This window comes from Oncorhynchus mykiss, chromosome 6 (genome assembly GCF_013265735.2).
Source record: "Oncorhynchus mykiss isolate Arlee chromosome 6, USDA_OmykA_1.1, whole genome shotgun sequence".
Taxonomy (NCBI): domain Eukaryota; kingdom Metazoa; phylum Chordata; class Actinopteri; order Salmoniformes; family Salmonidae; genus Oncorhynchus; species Oncorhynchus mykiss.
Window position 1 is genome coordinate 6551820 of NC_048570.1, and position 22179 is coordinate 6573998.

The 22179-nt window shown below is 44.7% G+C and overlaps 1 protein-coding gene across 3 annotated transcripts; it reads right to left on the reverse strand.

Annotated features, from left to right (window-relative positions):
- Window positions 1–1421: 1421 nt before the first annotated feature.
- On the reverse strand, window positions 1422–20225 carry ppm1f (protein phosphatase, Mg2+/Mn2+ dependent, 1F). Of its 3 annotated transcripts, none has more exons than XM_036979290.1 (8): window positions 19901–20225; window positions 14679–14859; window positions 11442–11572; window positions 10779–10984; window positions 4837–5025; window positions 3888–4031; window positions 3619–3712; window positions 1422–2711 (listed from the first exon to the last, which is right to left on the reverse strand). In XM_036979290.1, the coding sequence occupies exons 2-8, from the start codon at window positions 14855–14857 to the stop codon at window positions 2332–2334; spliced, it is 1323 nt and encodes a 440-aa protein (XP_036835185.1). In that variant the 5' UTR covers window positions 14858–14859; window positions 19901–20225; the 3' UTR covers window positions 1422–2331. The 3 variants fall into 3 exon arrangements, with proteins under 3 accessions (XP_036835185.1, XP_036835183.1, XP_036835184.1); XM_036979289.1 differs by having other exon boundaries at window positions 1423–2711; window positions 14679–14864; window positions 19901–20224; XM_036979288.1 differs by lacking the exon at window positions 19901–20225 and having other exon boundaries at window positions 14679–15234.
- Window positions 20226–22179: the final 1954 nt, after the last annotated feature.

A 22179-nucleotide genomic window follows, 5' to 3' on the forward strand; every position in this document is an offset into this window, starting at 1 on the left:
GGTCCGTAATACTGATATAGGTGGGAAAGTTACACTGCTTGTGTTCTTGCTGGACACAGTGTTTTGACATCATGTTTAAAAGGCAGAAAATAAAACGACAGAAACACACATCACACGTGTGAACAGTACAGTGCACACACACCTTGGCGTACAGTTCACGTGCACACACACACACACACACACAAAATGGCACATATCACGCATCATATCAACAGGGGTAAAAGTGGTTTGAGGTATTGCCATAAATGACCCATCTAGTTTACCTCTTGTTTTAGAACAATCCAAGAGGATGAATCCTCTCAGCCCTTTCAATCCAAGATGGTAGGAAACTGAATAATTCTATCACACCCGTCTGAAATAAAACCTGAGGCATGGATGACAGCATTCTATCCCTTAGCTTGTAACAGAGATACCAAAGAATTGGTGACGCTAAGAGAAATGGAGGGAGTATGTTACAGACACCAACAGAGTTTTACATCCCTTATATGAGGGCTGTCCAACCCTCTTCCTGGAGATCTACCGCCCCTGTGGGTTGTCAGTCCAACCCTCTTCCTGGAGATCTACCGCCCCTGTGGGTTGTCAGTCCAACCCTCTTCCTGGAGATCTACCGCCCCTGTAGGTTGTCAGTCCAACCCTCTTCCTGGAGATCTACCGTCCCTGTGCGTTGTCAGTCCAACCCTCTTCCTGGAGATCTACCGTCCCTGTGGGTTGTCAGTCCAACCCTCTTCCTGGAGATCTACCACCCCTGTGGGTTGTCAGTCCAACCCTCTTCCTGGAGATCTACCGCCCCTGTGGGTTGTCAGTCCAACCCTCTTCCTGGAGATCTACCGCCCCTGTGGGTTGTCAGTCCAACCCTCTTCCTGGAGATCTACCTCCCCTGTGGGTTGTCAGTCCAACCCTTTTCCTGGAGATCTACCGCCCCTGTGGGTTGTCAGTCCAACCCTCTTCCTGGAGATCTACCGCCCCTGTAGGTTGTCAGTCCAACCCTCTTCCTGGAGATCTACCGTCCCTGTGGGTTGTCAGTTTAACCCTCTTCCTGGAGATCTACAGTCCCTGTGGGTTGTCAGTCCAACCCTCTTCCTGGAGATCTACCGTCCCTGTAGGTTGTCAGTCCAACCCTCTTCCTGGAGATCTACCGCCCCTGTGGGTTGTCAGTCCAACCCTAATTTAACACACCTGATTATATTAATTAGCTGCTCAACAAAGACGTTAACAAGCTGAATCAGAACCGCTAAATTAGGGTTGGACTGAAAGCCTACAGGACAGTAGATCTCCAGGAAGAGGGTTGGACTGACAACCTACAGGACAGTAGATCTCCAGGAAGAGGGTTGGACTGAAAACCTACAGGACAGTAGATATCCAGGAAGAGGGTTAAACTGAAAACCTACAGGACAGTAGATCTCCAGGAAGAGGGTTAAACTGAAAACCTACAGGACAGTAGATATCCAGGAAGAGGGTTAAACTGAAAACCTACAGGACAGTAGATCTCCAGGAAGAGGGTTAAACTGAAAACCTAGATGACAGTAGATCTCCAGGAAGAGGGTTAAACTGAAAACCTAGATGACAGTAGATCTTCAGGAAGAGGGTTGGACTGAAAACCTAGATGACAGTAGATCTCCAGGAAGAGGGCTGGACTGAAAACCTAGATGACAGTAGATCTCCAGGAAGAGGGTTGGACTGAAAACCTACAGGACAGTAGATATCCAGGAAGAGGGTTAAACTGAAAACCTACAGGACAGTAGATCTCCAGGAAGAGGGTTAAACTGAAAACCTACAGGACAGTAGATCTCCAGGAAGAGGGTTAAACTGAAAACCTAGATGACAGTAGATCTTCAGGAAGAGGGTTGGGCAGCTCTGCATTACGTCTCCTGACGAATCCAGAAGGACCTTATTGAAGCACACTGGATTCTGACCATTGGCAGAACCATAGTAGAAACTATTAGTCTGTGCTAAGACTTGTTTTGTTATGAACAGAGCTTCTCCAGTCCAGTTGAATATCTGTTTCAGCACCAGTGTTGATTCAAAAGGCTGACCACAACACGCAGTGACCGAGAAGTTTGGCACCGTCCCGTCATTACATAATAAATACTGCCTTTTAAATCCAGTCCAATTCCTGCCCACATGCACTGTGGGTAGCAGCAGCAGACTTCCTGTCTCACTGCCCCTGTGTGTTCTGGGAGTTGGAGGCCTGGGCTGGCACTCCGGGGTGAAGTTTCCCCTAGGTACAGATCTAGGATCAGCGGTGATCCCCCCCTCCCCCCTCCCCCCAATTCTAACCTTAACCATTAATACAAAACTTACCCCAGATCAGTGCCTAGGGACAACTTTACCCTACTCCTGGGCTGGCCCCTCAGTAGCAACAGCGATGTTGCTCTGGTCCTGGAGCAGTAGCTGTGCAGGAGGACATAGAAACACCACCATGACAGTGATGTTATCACTAGAGCCCGCTGCCTTGGCGTGAGCTACTAGCTCCTGGGCCACTCGCTCCCCTAGTACACCCTCTGAGATCTCTTCACACCCGGCCCCCTCCACGGCCCCCTGGGGTTCCCCCTGCTCCCGTAGCGCCCCGAGAACCAGAGCCGGGACCTCTGCGGGCCGGACGACGTCAAAGAAACCGTCGCAGGCCAGGAGGATGTAGTCCTCGTCTCCGTGTAGCCGTGTGGAGGAACAGTCAGCGTCGCCAGAGACATAGGGCTTCTGGTCAAAGTCCCCTGGGAAAGAGGTGTTGTGTCAGTGTGTAGAGGCAGCGGTTCACAAGTAAAGTAAAGGAGACTGGTTATTAGATGTGTTGAGTATTATTGGATGTGCACCGTCCTGGCTTGCATATCAGTCTGTGCTCATCAGTTCAGTATAAATATGAACATACAGTTACAGGCATCAAAATAAAGACGGAGGATTGCAAAGATGCCATTTCAAGACAGGGGTGAAAGGAAGCCATTTCAGGACAGAGGTGAAAGGAAGCCATTTCAGGACAGAGGTGAAAAGAAGCCATTTCAAGACAGAAGTGAAAGGAAGCCATTTCAAGACAGAAGTGAAAGGAAGCCATTTCAAGACAGAAGTGAAAGGAAGCCATTTCAAGACAGAGGTTAAAGGAAGCCATTTCAAGACAGAGGTGAAAGGAAGCTATTTCAAGACAGAGGTTAAAGGAAGCCATTTCAGGACAGAGGTGAAAGGAAGCCATTTCAAGACAGAGGTGAAAGGAAGCCATTTCAGGACAGAGGTGAAAGGAAGCCATTTCAGGACAGGGGTGAAAGGAAGCCATTTCAGGACAGAGGTGAAAGGAAGCCATTTCAAGACAGAGGTGAAAGGAAGCCATTTCAGGACAGAGGTGAAAGGAAGCCATTTCAGGACAGGGGTGAAAGGAAGCCATTTCAGGACAGAGGTGAAAGGAAGCCATTTCAAGACAGAGGTGAAAGGAAGCCATTTCAGGACAGAGGTGAAAGGAAGCCATTTCAGGACAGAGGTGAAAGGAAGCCATTTCAAGACAGAGGTGAAAGGAAGCCATTTCAGGACAGAGGCTACCAAGGTAACAGTGGAGGCATGTTGAAGAAGAAGAGCAGAGTTGTTGTCTATTCCTGGGGCGTTGTTTCAACCACCACAAGGTTGGGTTCCACTCACCTATGGCCCGAGAGACGGCGTAGGTTCCATTGACACGCCAACAGCCCATGAAGACGATGCATCCACCCAGGCCTTCTACACGCTGCTTCTCATCCTATAGGAAGACAGCAGTGGAGAGATGTTTAGCACTGTGTATGTCCCATAGGGCGGTGCACAACTGGCCCAGCGTCGTCTGGGATAAGGGAGGCCGGCATTGTAAATATGAATTTGTTCTTAACTGACTTGCCTAGTTAAATAAAGGTTAAAATAATCAATAAAGTGTGTGTGACCTCTCTGTCAGGCTTGTGTGGGTCCATCAGAGTGATGTCTTGTCCTCGTCGGACCAGCATGCTCTGGGAGTCTCCCAGCCACGCCACATGAAGCCACTCCCCTTGCAGCAGCACCGCCACACCTGTACTGCCGCTGCGAAGACGCTGCAGACACAACACAGACAGACACACCCCCGTCACACAGACAGACACACCCCCGTCACACAGACAGACACACCCCCGTCACACAGACAGACACACCTCCGTCACACAGACACACCCCCGTCACACAGACAGACAACCCCGTCACACAGACAGACACACCCCCGTCACACAGAGACAGACACCCCCCCCCGTCACACAGACAGACACCCCCCCCGTCACACAGACAGACATCCCCCCCCCCGTCACACAGACAGACACCCCCCCCCCCCCCCCCCCGTCACACAGACAGACACACCCCCGCCATAAAAGATAGACACCCCCGTCATAAAAGATAGACAACCTTCCCAGCATCCAACACATTCACATCATAGAGGATGAGAGGACTGTCCAGTCCTACCCCAGCCTAACCTTCACATCATAGAGGATGAGAGGACTGTCCAGTCCTACCCCAGCCTAACCTTCACATCATAGAGGATGAGAGGACTGTCCAGTCCTACCCCAGCCTAACCTTCACATCATAGAGGATGAGAGGACTGTCCAGTCCTACCCCAGCCTAACCTTCACATTTCCTTCAGATCTAAAATGATGTGTGTAAGTAATACTGGAATAGTATAGGTATATTGCTACAGTTATCTTATCCTCTCAGATCTATGAGAATCATTTCCAACGGTTGTTCGGTTAGAGCCGGGTTTATTAGGATCCATGTCTGAGTATATAAAAGCCCCAATCTCCACCATGTCTATTGCTTACCTCTCTCTTGGCTTTCCATATAAAAGCCCCAATCTCCACCATGTCTATTGCTTACCTCTCTCTTGGCTTTCCCTCTCAACATGTCATCAGTGCGAGTGAAGGCTGTCTTGAAGGCAGTGGCCGGGTCGCTCTGCAGCTCCTCCTGCTGGCTGAGAGTGACGTGCAGGTGGGTGGCAGCATAGATAGCAGCGTCCACACCGCCATGCCCGTCAAACACAGCATAGTAACCACGCTCCACACCGTCCTACAGGAAGAGGTACAGGAAGCAGTCAGAGGTTCAGCCAATCAACTTGCAGTAAGAAAGAAGTGCTCCAATAAATGAAACCGTGAAACGAAGACCCAAACGGAACCCTTCCTCTTCTCCTTCCATGGAAGTAGATCTGTAAGCTGGAAGATCCTCCCCTGAACTGCTTATACCCAGGGATGTAGAGGGTAAACTACCAACTCCAGGGGTAAACTACCAACTCTAGGGATGTAGAGGGTAAACTACCAACTCCAGGGGTAAACTACCAACTCTAGGGATGTAGAGGGTAAACTACCAACTCCAGGGATGTAGGGTAAACGATCAACTCCAGGAATGTAGAGGGTAAACTACCAACTCCAGGGATGTAGAGGGTGAACTATCAGCTCCAGGGGTAAACTACCAACTCCAGGGATGTAGAGGGTAAACTACCAACTCCAGGGATGTAGAGGGTAAACTACCAACTCCAGAGATGTAGAGGGTAAACTACCAACTCCAGGGATGTAGGGTAAACGATCAACTCCAGGAATGTAGAGGGTAAACTACCAACTCCAGGGATGTAGAGGGTGAACTATCAGCTCCAGGGGTAAACTATCAACTCCAGGGGTAAACTATCAACTACAGGGGTAAACTACCAACTCCAGGGATGTAGAGGGTAAACTACCAACTCCAGGGATGTAGAGGGTAAACTACCAACTCCAGGGATGTAGAGGGTAAACTACCAACTCCAGGGATGTAGAGGGTAAACTACCAACTCCAGGGATGTAGAGGGTAATCTACCAACTCCAGGGATGTAGAGGGTAAACTACCAACTCCAGGGATGTAGAGGGTAAACTACCAACTCCAGGGATGTAGAGGGTAAACTACCAACTCCAGGGATGTAGAGGGTAAACTACCAACTCCAGGGATGTAGAGGGTAAACTACCAACTCCAGGGATGTAGAGGGTAAACTACCAACTCCATCGACCCCAGTGGATGATCAAGATACGACGAACAACCACCGATATAAACCAAAACCAAGGATATTTATAGAACTGGATTATTGGCATTTGATCGCATTTTAAACGGGGAAGTTAGGCCTACGGGGAAGTTAGGCCTACGGGGAAGTTAGGCCTACGGGGAAGTTAGGCCTACGGGGAAGTTAGGCCTACCAACTGTACATGATTCTCCTCGCTCGCAAAAAGGCAGGCGCGATTAGAACTCTGATCAAGAAAATAAGCAATGTTGAGCTTTGATCAATGTTGGCAACGCAATAAGAGGGTAAACGCCATTTCCCCAAATAAAAAGGTGTGTACATGACAGTGGTGTGTATCCATGGATGCTGAGCTTCACAATTCTTTTTTTTTTAGGAAAAAAATATATATAATTATAATTATAGAGAATGTACAGTGTATTTGGAAAGTATGTCAGACATGTTCTACCTTTACGGTACATTAGATCCTTATTCTAAAATGTATTAACTATTTGTCTTCCTCATCAATCTACACACAATACAACAAAATGACAAAGTGAAAACAGGTTTTTAGAAATGTATTTACATCTATTACAAATAAAAGAACAGAAATACCTTACTACATAAGTATTCAGACCCTTCGCTATGAGACTCGAAAAAATGGAGCTCAGGTGCATCCTGTTTCCCATTGATCATCCTTAAAATGTTTCTACGACTTGATTGGCGTCCACCTGTGGTGAATTCAATCGATTGGACATGATTTGGAAAAGGCGCACGCCTGTCTATATAAAAGGTCCCACAGTTGACAGTGCATTTCAGAGCAAAAACCAAGCCATGAGGTCGAAGGAATTGTAGAGCTCCGAGACAGGATTGTGTCGAGGTACAGATCTGGGGAAGGGTACCAAAAAATGTCTGCAGCATTAAAAGGTCCCCAAGAACACAGTGGCCTCCATTATACATTTTTGTTATTATTATTGTTTTTAAATTACCACATTCTCCCCAATTTCATGATATCCAATTGGTAGTTACAGTCTTGTCCCAAATTTTGTGGCGTACTCATTTTTAAATGGACATTAATTGTTTAGGTATTCACCCTTTTTCAGTGGATTCCAATTGGTAGTTACAGTCTTGTCCCATCGCTGCAACTCCCGTACGGACTCGGAAGAGACGAAGGTCGAGAGCCATGTGTCTTCCGAAACACGACCCAAGATGCAGTGCTTCGTGACACACCGCTCGCTTAACCAGGAAGCCAGCAGCACACAGCCTGGCATTAAAACGCGAGTCTGTAGTGACGCCTCTAGCACTACGATGCAGTGCTTTAGACTGCTGCGCCACTCGGGGGGACCCCCGGTTTCCATCATTCATAAATGGAGAAAAAAATTGGAACCACCAACACTCTTCCTAGAGCTGGCCGCCCGGCCAAACTGAGCAATCGGGGGAGAAGGGCCTTGGTCTAGGAAGTGATCAAGAACTCGATGGTCAATCTGAAAGAGCTCCAGAGTTCCTCTGTTGAGATGGGAGAAACTTCCAGAAGACAACCATCTCTGCAGCATTCCACCAATCAGGCCTTTATGGTAGAGTGGCCACTCCAGTAGGAGTGGCTTTGGGACAAGTCTTTGAATGTCCTTGAGAGTGGCCCAGCCAGAGCCTGGACTTGAACCCAATCTATCATCTCTGGAGAGGCCTGAAAATAGCTGTGCAGCGACGCTCCTCATCCAACCTGACAGAGCTTGAGAGGATCTGCAGAGAAGAATGGGAGAAACTCCCCAAATACAGGTGTGCCAAGCTTCTAACATCATACCCAAGAAGACTTGATGCTGTAATTGCTGCCAAAGGTGCTTCAACAAAGTACTGAGTAAAGGGTCTGAATACTTATGTAAATGTGATAGTTTTTTATTTTCATAAATTTGCTAAAATTTCTAAAAAAACTTTGTCATTATGGGTTATTGTGTGTAGATCAATGAGGGGAAAAAACGAATATAATTTATTTTAGAATAAGGCTGTAACGTATCAAAATGTGGGAAAAGTCAAGGGGTCTGAATACTTTCCAAATGCACTGTATCTCACAGGAGAAAGCATCCGAGCGAGCGAAACAGCGCCCCTCTGTCTCTCTGTGGGTAAGCCAAACGAGTATGACATTGTTGCCACCCGTAGCATTGAAGGCAACGGAAGCCAGCGAGCATCTGGCCTCCCTTGACAAAACAAACTAGCCAATCATCATTGAGCTAAACTGAGTGAGCTCAACTGTGATTGGTCCTGGCGCACAAAAAAGTGTCAAAGGAAGCCAGTTTGAATTTGACTTCACTCCTATCAAATCCCATTGAGAGCATTCACAGGTTAATTTGCATAATTTAGTGGAATTAAATTGCCGTGTATTATTTATCACACAAGCACAGCCAGTGGTATAAATGACTTAAGTAAAAATACTTTCAAGTACTAGTTAGTGTAACTGGGCAAGACAGGGCAAGACTGGGCAAGACAAAGGATGTAAGTGCCTTTGAACGGGGTAGGGTAGTAGGTGCCAGGCACACCAGTTTATGTCAAGAACTGCAACGCTGCTGGGATTTTCACGCTCAACAGTTTCCTGTGTGTATCAAGGACATCCAGAAAACTTGACACAACTGTGTGAAGCATTGGAGTCAACATGGGCGAGCATCCCTGTGGAACGCTTTCGACACCTTGTAGAGTCCCATGCCCTGACATATTGGGGCTGTTCTGAGGGAAAAGGGGGGGGGGGGGGGGCAACCAATGTTCCCTAAAATATTTGTCAATGAGCATAATTTCAGGTCTGCTGAGTGCAAACTTGATCGCTTGAATTTGTTTAAAAACTTGAATTCTGTGCAACTTCCAGCGCACGTTTACTGTGAACACTGAGGCTGTACCCCCTTTAAGTTACAGTTTTACTGTGAACACTGAGGCTTTACCTGCTTTAAGTTACAGTTTTACTGTGAACACTGAGGCTGTAGCTGCTTTAAGTTACAGTTTTACTGTGAACACTGAGGCTGTACCTGCTTTAAGTTACAGTTTTACTGTGAACACTGAGGCTGTACCCCCTTTAAGTTACAGTTTTACTGTGAACACAGGCTGTACCTGCTTTAAGTTACAGTTTTACTGTGAACACTGAGGCTGTACCTGCTTTAAGTTACAGTTTTACTGTGAACACTGAGGCTCTACCTGCTTTAAGTTACAGTTTTACTGTGAACACTGAGGCTCTACCTGCTTTAAGTTACAGTTTTACTGTGAACACTGAGGCTGTACCTGCTTTAAGTTACAGTTTTACTGTGAACACTGAGGCTGTACCCACTAAGTTACAGTTTTCCTGTGAACACTGAGGCTCTACCTGCTTTAAGTTACAGTTTTACTGTGAACACTGAGGCTGTACCTGCTTTAAGTTACAGTTTTACTGTGAACACTGAGGCTGTACCTGCTTTAAGTTACAGTTTTACTGTGAACACTGAGGCTGTACCAGCTTTAAGTTACAGTTTTACTGTGAACACTGAGGCTCTACCTGCTTTAAGTTACAGTTTTACTGTGAACACTGAGGCTCTACCTGCTTTAAGTTACAGTTTTACTGTGAACACTGAGGCTGTACCTGCTTTAAGTTACAGTCTTCCTGTGAACACTGAGGCTGTACCTGCTTTAAGTTACAGTTTTACTGTGAACACTGAGGCTGTACTTGCTTTAAGTTACAGTCTTCCTGTGAACACTGAGGCTGTACCTGCTTTAAGGTACAGCTATAACAGCGGCCAAGTAGGCTACTGTGGCTACTTTATCATAATGTAGGCCGACCAAAGTGGCCTACCATCAAAAACTATGGAGAAAATGCCTCCCATGACATTTTAACATTGAAATAGCTGTATATAATAGCCTATATTAGCAGCCAATGTGTGGTGTTCAATGTAGGCCGACATTCCATGAGACTTTTGGAGAGATAAAAATCACGCAGGGCTTGACATGAACCTGTTAATCCACTTGTCCTTCAGACAAGGTGGTGACTGAACACGTTGTGTTGTTTGCTGCAACAAAACCACTTTACAATAATGATGATTCTCAATTTACAAAATAAAATGCATTATTATTCTCATATCATTATTTTCAGAGAATCAGACAAATTATGCTACCCTCTACTTATTGGCTACTTAGCTTATACAATGCCCGTCTCAAAATACAACACTGCCCCTTTAAGAAAAAATAATAATAAAAACTCTTTACCTGATTTGCTTTTCAATGATATCTAGAAATATACACGTTTTTTGTGCTCTTCAGCCTGTACGGGAGTTGTAGCGATGAGACAAGATATTTCTATTTTAAAATGTTACCCCTTTTTCTCCCCAATTTCATGGTATCCAATTGTTTTAGTAGCTACTATCTTGTCTCATCGCTACAACTCCCGTACGGGCTCGGGAGAGACGAAGGTTGAAAGTCATGCGTCCTCCGATACACAACCAAAAACCAAGCCGCACTGCTTCTTAACACAGCGCGCATCCAACCCGGAAGCCAGCCGCTCCAATGTGTTGGAGGACACCTTGGGGGGGGGGGGGGGGGGGGGGGGCAGGGGAATTAACGAAGAGGAAACTCAAATGAACTTTGATCACTCTTATTTGAATTTCTACATTGCAAAAAAAAGTGCCACGAGAAGTACTGGATCCGGTCAAATAGGTTCCAGAACGAAACAATCCAGTTCCTGTTCCTGTTAAAATGGCAAGGTTCCTGTTCCTGTTAAGCACTGGTTAGGGCAGAGGGGTATGGGCTATGAAGAGAATTGGGTCCAGCTGAGATAAACTGTTTATAACAGAGTTATTACCTTGAGGCCAGTGAGTGTGTTGAAGTCAGGGAGGGTCACATGGCGATCCTCCATCTTCCTTCGAGTGTTCCTGATGGCGTGGGCGGAGCACATGAGGAAACGGGAGGGTCCTATTGGGAGAGGGGAGGGGAGATTCTGATGCCAAGCCACACCCACCTCTCGAAGCTTATTGAGAAACAGCCGCTGGACGTGCTCCGATTGGAGCACTTGGGACGAGAGGGGAGGGGCCAAAGGAAATTCAGTTAGGTCTCTGGTAATCCAGATGAGAATGTTCTCCATATTGTAGGACACATATCCAAGCCTTTCAGACTTACACAAGTGTCTAGGGGTTCATTGGTATTGGGAGATGAAACCCCAGGGGTTAAAGGGTGGTCAATGGATACACGCGCACACACACACACACACACATACACACACACACACACACACACACATATACACACACACACACACAGTGATGGAACCTAGCGGACTGCAATTTAGTCTTTTACTGGGTGACTTTCACTTTGACCTTTTAATAGAAAATGACTCAAGGTATCTTTGCTTTTACTCAAGTATGACAATTGGCTACATTTCCCCGCCACGGCACACACACAGAGAAGGGGACGCTCTGCTGGACACAGGTGGTCTGAATCACAGATGACATCATGAGTCCGAACTCACAAACAACTTCCTGTTCCTCTCCTTGCTGCTGTTCGGTTTCCTGGGGGAGGTGGAAAGGTGAAAGGTCAGCCTTCAGCAGCTCAGCCAAGGCTGCGTGGCACATGGCTGCATTCAGTGTTGAAGGAGCGTCTCTGCATGAGAGGAGAGAGAGAGTCCTTATGAGTGAACACCATAGAGAATGTTAGAGGTCTCTAGTGGACAAAGGTATGGGCAGCAACATTGAGGGCTTCTACCATTTTACTGTAGTGGTACTTCCAACTTCTTTTGGCTAATCCTCCCTGGTGACCCCGTTGGGAGTCTATGTCCAACCAGGTCATCAGGAGGAATGAAGAAGAAAAAACAGACTACTTCAAAATGGATATTGCCTTAATGGCGCTGCCTATGCTGTCATGGACACTATAACACTACAGATACAAAGAGGAGTCCTCTATCTCTCTCTATGGTAAACACACACAGCCAAAATTAAACAAAGCTAAACAGCACACACACACATCTGTAATTTCTCTGTACGAGATTAGAGTGCTGCCAGGGTGGAACAGGGGACTGATACATGCTCAGGGGGAAACAGGAAGTGGGTAGAACAATAGTGATTCTACAGACAGGAAATTAGGTCATACAAACAGGAAGTGCCTCAGAGTCAGAAGACAGAAGGAAAAGAGGACACACTATCAGAGACCTAACTCTTATGGCCTGGCACATTGTTGTCTTGAGCTCCTCTGGCCTGGCCTGGCACATTGTTGTTTAAATCTCTGACATTTGTTGTTTTCAATACTACTGCTTTTGAAAACAATTTACTTGACACCCAGCAAAAGAAGCCGTTATGACACGGTCATAACCGCTGACGTGTCATAACTTGTCATAATATGGTCATAACAACACTCATCACACACATATTTAGACCTGTTGTGACATATATTGTGTTATTTTATGGCTGGTTGTGACACCTACATAGTGTCAAAACCCAAATGTATTAAAATGAGTTTTTTTCCCTGCCAAGAGGTTTTCTTTTGTTTGAAAGTTGATTTCTAAAGTCCTCTGTTGTTGCTGTCTGTTGTTGCTGTAATTCATTCTTTACAGTCATGCTCCCCCCCACCCCCCCCATCATATTTTAAATAACTTGTAGAACATACACTTTATGACACTGTCAAGAAGCATTATGACATCATAATCACATAAGCCAGATAGGCCAATCACGTACAAGCCCTTATTTATCAGTCAACAAAGAGGGTGTCTTGTCCTGCTTCTGAAATCTGCTCCTACATTCATCCCAGTCATCAGCACACAGGGCATTGGGGTTGGTGCATGTTTGCACAATTACAATGATTTCATAAAATGTTACGTAGCATAAACATACTGTTGACAGGTAGGCTATGGTGTAATGGAATGTTTTGCCTCGTGTGGTAGGTTTAGTGGTGTTTTGACACTCTTATGTAGGTGTCATAACCAGCCATAAAATAACACAATATATTTCACAACAGGTGTAAATATGTGTCATGACAGTGTTATGGCCATATTATGACAAGTTATGTCAGCTGTTATGACATATGACGTGGTTATGACATTGTCACAACATGTTATGATGCTGGGTGTCAGGTAAAGTGTTACCCAGCTGGGTAAATATCCCTGAAGTGTGTTCAGAGGCAGTTTACATACAGCCCTCCCTGTGGCTGTGTTGCTTTCTCTTCGTAACAATCTAACTGCTCTTCGTAACTATCTGACTGCTCTTCGTAACTATCTGACTGCTCTTCGTAACTATCTGACTGCTCTTCGTAACTATCTGACTGCTCTTCGTAACTATCTGACTGCTCTTCGTAACTGACTGCTCTTCGTAACTAGCTGACTGCTCTTCGTAACTATCTATCTGCTCTTCGTAACTATCTATCTAACTGCTCTTCGTAACTATCTAACTGCTCTTCGTAACTATCTGACTGCTCTTCGTAACTATCTGACTGCTCTTCGTAACTATCTGACTACTCTTTGTAACGATCTAGCTAACTGCTCTTCGTAACTATCTGACTGCTCTTCTTAACTATCTGACTGCTCTTCGTAACTATCTATCTGACTGCTCTTCGTAACTATCTATCTGACTGCTCTTCGTAACTATCTGACTACTCTTCGTAACTATCTGACTGCTCTTCGTAACTATCTGACTGCTCTTCGTAACTATCTGACTGCTCTTCGTAACTATCTGACTGCTCTTCGTAACTATCTGACTACTCTTCGTGACTACTCTTCGTAACTATCTGACTGCTCTTCGTAACTATCTAACTGCTCTTCGTAACTATCTAACTGCTCTTCGTAACTATCTGACTGCTCTTCGTAACTATCTGACTGCTCTTCGTAACTATCTGACTGCTCTTCGTAACTATCTGACTACTCTTCGTGACTACTCTTCGTAACTATCTGACTGCTCTTCGTAACTATCTAACTGCTCTTCGTAACTATCTAACTGCTCTTCGTAACTATCTGACTGCTCTTCGTAACTATCTGACTGCTCTTCGTAACTATCTGACTACTCTTCGTGACTACTCTTCGTAACTATCTGACTGCTCTTCGTAACTATCTAACTGCTCTTCGTAACTATCTAACTGCTCTTCGTAACTATCTGACTGCTCTTCGTAACTATCTGACTGCTCTTCGTAACTATCTGACTGCTCTTCGTAACTATCTGACTGCTCTTCGTATCTGACTACTCTTCGTGACTACTCTTCGTAACTATCTGACTGCTCTTCGTAACGATCTAACTGCTCTTCGTAACTATCTGACTGCTCTTCGTAACTATCTGACTGCTCTACGTAACTAACTGCATATTCTCTCATTTCCTTTCTCCCTCTCCTTGTTCTCCCTCTTCTCTTTCTCCATCCCCCTCTCTCGCTCTCTCTCTGTGATAGACAGCCCTGTAACTCAGCCCCTCTACTCACGCAGGGTATAATGAACAGGACAGGACACTGATATGAGGATCAGCTTGCTGCTGCACAACAGGAATGTAAACAATGCGGTCTGCAAGCTGCGGCATCAACACCAGCGGGGTCATGTTCATTAAAGCAAACCGGAACAAAACATTTTTCAACGGAAAATGAAAACAAGTGATTCTTATTGGACCAGGTAGTCCTATACCTAGACAGACACACACACACACACACACACACACACAGACACACACTCACACACACACACACACTGTTGAGCAAGCATAGGCCGAGGTCCATGCAGTCTCCCGTCAGCTTGTCCACACACCTGGTGTTGAGTAGGCGTAAGCCCAGATCCAGGCTCTCTCCTCTTAGTTCGTCCAGGGTGACCTTCCTGCTGAGGGGGTTGAGAGGCAGGGGGTCTTCAGGACCCAGCGGAGCAGGGAAATCCTCTAGGAACCTCCTCAGGCACCCCCGCACCACCTCCTCCTCCATGACACCACCCATACCTGAACTTGGAACACATACACACAGCATACCATTCAGGGGCTGGTACCGGTTCAGGGAACGAAAGTGATCTCTACTGTTCTTGAAACGGCAGCATTTCTGCCTTCTTGAACAGGGCGAATAGCTCAGATACACATGAAAGCATGAAATGACCGCGGGAATCGATAGAACATCGCTCAGAGACGCACAAAAACAATATCACATTCAAAATGGGTGAATCTTTCCATTTACTCAAGGTACCTTAAAAATTAGTAGCTCCCTACATCCAAACTACAGTAGTGTGTAGCTCCAGTAGTTAGCTACACCGCTACATGGTAAAACAGTAGTGTGTAGTTCCAGTAGTTAGCTACACCGCTACATGGTAAAACAGTAGTGTGTAGTTCCAGTAGTTAGCTACACCGCTACATGGTAAAACAGTAGCGTGTAGTTCCAGTAGTTAGCTACATGGTAAAACAGTAGTGTGTAGTTCCAGTAGTTAGCTACATGGTAAAACAGTAGTGTGTAGTTCCAGTAGTTAGCTACACGGCTACATGGTAAAACAGTAGTGTGTAGTTCCAGTAGTTAGCTACATGGTAAAACAGTAGTGTGTAGTTCCAGTAGTTAGCTACACCGCTACATGGTAAAACAGTAGTGTGTAGTTCCAGTAGCTAGCTACACCGCTACATGGTAAAACAGTAGTGTGTAGTTCCAGTAGTTAGCTACACCGCTACATGGTAAAACAGTAGTGTGTAGTTCCATTAGCTAGCTACACCGCTACATGGTAAAACAGTAGTGTGTAGTTCCAGTAGCTAGCTACACTGCTACATGGTAAAACATGTAGTGTGTAGTTCCAGTAGTTAGCTACACCGCTACATGGTAAAACAGTAGTGTGTAGTTCCAGTAGTTAGCTACATGGTAAAACAGTAGTGTGTAGTTCTAGTAGTTAGCTACACCGCTACATGGTAAAACAGTAGTGTGTAGTTCCAATAGTTAGCTACACCGCTACATGGTAAAACAGTAGTGTGTAGTTCCAGTAGTTAGCTACACCGCTACATGGTAAAACAGTAGTGTGTAGTTCCAGTAGATAGCTACATGGTAAAACAGTAGTGTGTAGTTCCAGTAGTTAGCTACATGGTAAAACAGTAGTGTGTAGTTCCAGTAGTTAGCTACATGGTAAAACAGTAGTGTGTAGTTCCAGTAGTTAGCTACACCGCTACATGGTAAAACAGTAGTGTGTAGTTCCAGTAGTTAGCTACATGGTAAAACAGTAGTGTGTAGTTCTAGTAGTTAGCTACATGGTAAAACAGTAGTGTGTAGTTCTAGTAGTTAGCTACACTGCTACATGGTGAAACAGTAGTGTGTACTTCCAGTAGTTAGCTACACCGCTACATGGTAAAACAGTAGCGTGTAGTTCCAGTAGTTAGCTACACCGCTACATGGTAAAACAGTAGTGTGTAGTTCCAGTAGTTAGCTACATGGTAAAACAGTAGTGTGTAGTTCTAGTAGTTAGCTACATGGTAAAACAGTAGTGTGTAGTTCTAGTAGTTAGCTACACTGCTACATGGTGAAACAGTAGTGTGTACTTCCAGTAGTTAGCTACACCGCTACATGGTAAAACAGTATTGTGTAGTTCCAGTAGTTAGCTACACCGCTACATGGTAAAACAGTAGTGTATAGTTCCAGTAGTTGGCTACACCTCTACATGTTAAAACCTTAGTGTGTAGTTCCAGTAGTTAGCTACATGGTAAAACAGTAGTGTGTAGTTCTAGTAGTTAGCTACATGGTAAAACAGTAGTGTGTAGTTCCAGTAGTTAGCTACACGGCTACATGGTAAAACAGTAGTGTGTAGTTCCAGTAGTTAGCTACACCGCTACATGGTAAAACAGTAGTGTATAGTTCCAGTAGTTGGCTACACCTCTACATGTTAAAACCTTAGTGTGTAGTTCCAGTAGTTAGCTACATGGTAAAACAGTAGTGTGTAGTTCTAGTAGTTAGCTACACCGCTACATGGTAAAACAGTAGTGTATAGTTCCAGTAGTTGGCTACACCTCTACATGTTAAAACCTTAGTGTGTAGTTCCAGTAGTTAGCTACATGGTAAAACAGTAGTGTGTAGTTCTAGTAGTTAGCTACATGGTAAAACAGTAGTGTGTAGTTCCAGTAGTTAGCTACACCGCTACATGGCAAAATGAGGTAAATAACTACTGGAAACACTACCAAGATTTGAATTTAGCTCAACGACCGCCAGAGTACTACAAAATGTAGTTAAATTACTCGTTGAACAATATGCAGTTCACTACTCCCCAACACTGGTAAACAACTATCTCACCCGTTCTACAATAAGCTGCTCCATTGGTGCTAATTAGGGAGTAAATTAAAGAGCCAAATGTAAACAATGTTGATTTGAGTTTCATTTTTTTTTTTTAATAAAAGGAACCATAATGAACCGGCAATTTTTAGAGGTTCGAAACGGTTCAGAACTTTTATTTTCTTATCGGAACATCGGAATGGAACAAAAAGAAAAATAGGGGTTCTGCTCAGAATGATTGGAAAATCATTTTTACCGTTAGGTTTTATTATTGTAACAAACCTAATTACCGCTCTCCCAAGGGAGATCGCTTTCTTGGCGCAGCGGTAACAGCAAGCAAGCAAGCAAGCAAGCAAGCAAGCAGGCAAGCAGGCAAGCAGGCAAGCAGGCAAGCAGGCAAGCAGGCAGGCAGGCAGGCAGGCAGATAACTAGCACTGCAACATGGAACGATGGCCATGTGGGATTCAAACACAAAAAAGGGAGGTTTTCCATTGCCTATTGGGTAAAAAAATTATATATATATATATATATAAATAAAACACATTGAATATCCCTTTGAACATGGTGGTAATTAATTACACTTTGGATGGTGTAACAATAAACCCAGTCACTACAAAGATGCAGGCGTCCGTCCTAACTTAGTTGCCGGACAGGAAGGAAACCGCTCAGGGATTTCACTTAAGGACTATGTTGACTTTGTTGTTCGAATTTTTCTTCCACTTTGACAGAGTGTTTTGTGTAAAATTACATTTTAATCCCACTTTGTAACACATTGTGGAAAAAGTAATGGGGTGTGAGTACTTTCTGAAGGCACTGTAACTTTTGACTTTTTGAAAATTATTTCTCATTGATATGAAATCAAAATTTGTGGATTTGGCTATTTCAGCAACACCCGTTGCTGACAGGTCTATAAAAACGAGCACACCGCCATGCAATCTCCATAGACAAACATTGGCAGTGGAATGACCTTACTGAAGAGCTCAGTGACTTTCATCGTGGCACCGTCATAGGATGCCACTTTTCCAACAAGTCAGTTCGTCAAATTTCTGCCCTGGTAGAGCTGCCCCGGTCAACTGTAAGTGCTGTTATTGTGAAGTGGAGACGTCTAGGAGCAACAACGGCTCAGCATCAAAGTGGTAGGCAACACAAGCTCACAGAACGGGACCGCCGGGTGCTGAAGCGCGTAAAATGTATCTGTCCCCGGTTGCAACACTCACTACCGAGTTACAAACTGCCTCTGGAAGCAACGTCAGCACAAGCACTGTTTGTCGGGAGCTTCATGAAATGGGTTTCCATGGCCGAGCTGCCTCACACAAGCCTAAGTTCACCATGCCCGATGCCAAGCGTCGGCTGGAGTGTTGTAAAGCTTGCCTCCATTGGACTCTGGAGCAGTGGAAACGCGTTTCACCATCTGGCAGTCCGAAGAATGAATCTGGGTTTGGTGGAATCCTTAGTGCCTATATGCATAGTGCCAACTGTAAAGTTTGGTGGAGGAGGAATAATGGTCTGGGTCTGTTTTTCATGGTTCGGTCCCCTTAGTTCCAGTGAAGGGAGATCTTAACGCTACAGCATACAAAGACATGCTAGACGATTCTGTGCTTCCAACTTTTTTCCTGTTTCAACATGACAATGCCCCTGTGCACAAAGCGAGGTCCATACAGAAATGGTTTGTCAAGATCGGTGTGGAAGAACTTGACTGGCCGGCACAGAGCCCTGACCTCAACCCCATCGAACACCTTTGGGATGAATTGGAACGCTGACTGCAAGCCAGGCCTAATCACCCAACATCAGTGTCCAACAACAGCAAATGGGAGACCAACTCCTTATTAATGCCCATGACTTTAGAATGAGATGTTTGACGAGCAGGTGTCCACATACTTTTGGCCATGTTTACGCTGCTGCTACTCTCTGTTTATCATATATGCACAGTCACTTTAACAATACATTCATGTACATACTACCTCAATTGGCCCGACCAACCAGTGCCCCCGCACATTGGCTAACCGGGCTATCTGCATTGTGTCCCCCCCACCACCCTCTCTTTTACACTACTGCTACTCCATGTTCATCATATATGCATAGTCACTTTAACCATACCAACATACTACCTCAATCAGCCCGATTAACCGGTGTCTGTATGTAGCCTCGCTACTGTATATAGCCTCTCTACTGTATATAGCCTCGCTACTGTTATTTTTCACTGTCTTTTTACTGTTGTTTTTATTTATTTTCTTGTTCACCTAATACATATTTTACACTATTGGTTAGAGCCTGTAAGTAAGCATTTCACTGTAAGGTCTACTACACCTGTTGTATTCAGCATTTATACTGTAAGGTCTACTACACCTGTTGTATTCGGCGCACGTGACAAATAAACTTTGATTTGATGTAGTGTAGCTTTAGCAAGGGGCTCGTGGTCACCTGTGTGTGTGTGTGTAGCTTAGGAACAGAAATAGAGGAAATGTTGTGCACATGATGTGAATTAATGTTTTAATAATACAATAATTTAACACAACATGACGAATAAAAATCACTGTTGAGACGTGCGTGTATTTGACACACTGTTTCTGTTAGGCCATTCGATGTCTACATTCCTAGTTGCAAAACCTATTTGCTATATATTAAACCGTCGGAGATGCAGTCTGAGTCTCCACAAACAACACGTTTGATTATATTTACGGCTTTGCAAAAAAAAAAAAAAAAAAAAGAAGCACAAACTACTTTCAAGCTACAGTACGACACGATAACATTTCTTACCTTGGCCTATCTTCTTCAGGGCACTCCCTTTACTAGCTCGCTACTGGACTGAGCTAGACAACTACACGCCCTTTCAAGACTGACACAAAAAACAGTTTAAAGTCATGGAAGTCCAGAAGAAGCGTGGCGACGTGAAAACGAACCACTTTGTTCGAAGACCGCTAATACACTGAATATTGCGCATATCACTGAGTTGTAGATCATGGGCTTGCTCGTGGTGGGCGCAAGCTCATTTTGAGACTATGTTCATAGAGCTGTGTTTGGCTGCGTAGACACTACGAGAATTTGACGTTCCTGAACACCAGACTCCGACTTGCCGAGCACACGACAGACCATGGGAGAATCTCAAGTGTGTGTACTCCATGCGTCCTCGCTCTTCGCCTCCTCAAAACCTATTGGAGGAGAAGGTTAGAGGGGCAGGACCTCTGGCTTCCTTAATCCAATGGGTTTTCAGCAGGAGAGAGAGGACACGAGGACGATACATTTGAGATTCTCCCATGGTCTGTCATGCGCTCTGCAAGTCGAGTCCAATGTTCAGGAACGTTACATTCCCGTAGTGTCTACGCAGCCAAACACAGATCTATGAACATATTAGATAGTCTCAAAATGGGCAAAATCTCAACCGTTTTATAGCGTATATAAAATACGAGCCTTGGAAGCCTAAACTGAACGAAACAGATGTTGTAGAAGGCTGGCCAGGCGAGACAAACGAAAGCCTATTCAGTCAGGGGTATTCAGAAAGATTTGCACTTCAGCAAATGTGACACTCCCTCACAGGACACTAACATTAGCTACGTTTCCATTAACTTGTCCTGTGATTTTTTTTTGTCGACATTTAGAATGTTCGGCATATAGATGGGGCAATATGCCTGCTGCGATGCGTTTCCATTGAACTGTCGTGTCGATAAAAAAAGCTGGACGTAATTGTATTTTTAATTTGACCTTTATTTTACTAGGCAAGTCAGCAATATGCCTAAATGGATCATGGAAACACATCCACCACTTCATTTTGTTCGACACTGGGTTTCAGTGAAAAAGTTTTTTTTGTGTGTGTGAGGTCGGCAGGGTAGCCTAGTGTTGCGTTGGCCCGAAGGTTGCAAGTTCGAATCCCCGAGCTGACAAGGTACAAATCTGTCGTTCTGCCCCTGAACAGGCAGTTAACCCACTGTTCCTAGACCGTCATTGAAAATAAGAATTTGTTCTTAATACATTTGCGACAGCCTGTATGTATACCAGGGTTCCCCAACTGGCGGCCCCCGGGCCGAACTTGGCCCACACACGGTTTTATTTGGCCCCCAAGTTTTCTGAGCAAAAAAATAAATAATATTGTTTGAATTTTCATTGTTTGACATAACATACTATATAATTTGGTTTTAAATCAAAAAATCCTATATCATGCTGTTTGTTACAGGGCGAATAATAAATTACACAGCTGGCAATTTCAAAATGTAGGTACAGTGGGGCAAAAAAGGTATTTAGTCAGCCACCAATTGTGCAAGTTCTCCCACTTAAAAAGATGAGAGAGGCCTGTAATTTTCATCATAGGTACACTTCAACTATGACAGACAAAATGAGGAAACAAAATCCAGAAAATCACATTGTAGGATTTTTAATGAATTTATTTGCAAATTATGGTGGAAAATAAGTATTTGGTCAATAACAAAAGTTTATCTCAATACTTTGTTATATACCCTTTGTTGGCAATGACAGAGGTCAAACATTTTCTGTAAGTCTTCACAAGGTTTTCACACACTGTTGCTGGTATTTTGGCCCATTCCTCCATGCAGATCTCCTCTAGAGCAGTGATGTTTTGGGGCTGTTGCTGGGCAACACGGACTTCCAACTCCCTCCAAAGATTTTCTATGGGGTTGAGATCTGGAGACTGGCTAGGCCACTCCAAGACCTTGAAATGCTTCTTACGAAGCCACTCCTTCAATCCCCGGGCGGTGTGTTTGGGATCATTGTCATGCTGAAAGACCCACTCACGTTTCATCTTCAATGCCCTTGCTGATGGAAGGAGGTTTTCACTCAAAATCTCACGATACATGGCCCCATTCATTCTTTCCGTTACACGGATCAGTTGTGGACAGGTGTCTTTTATACTGATACCAATTTCAAACAGGTGCCATTAATACAGGTAACGAGTGGAGGACAGAGGAGCCTCAAATAATAAGTTACAGGACTGTGAGAGCCAGAAATCTTGCTTGTTTGTAGGTGACCAAATACTTATTTTCCACCATAATTTGCAAATAAATTCATAAAAAATCCTACAATGTGAT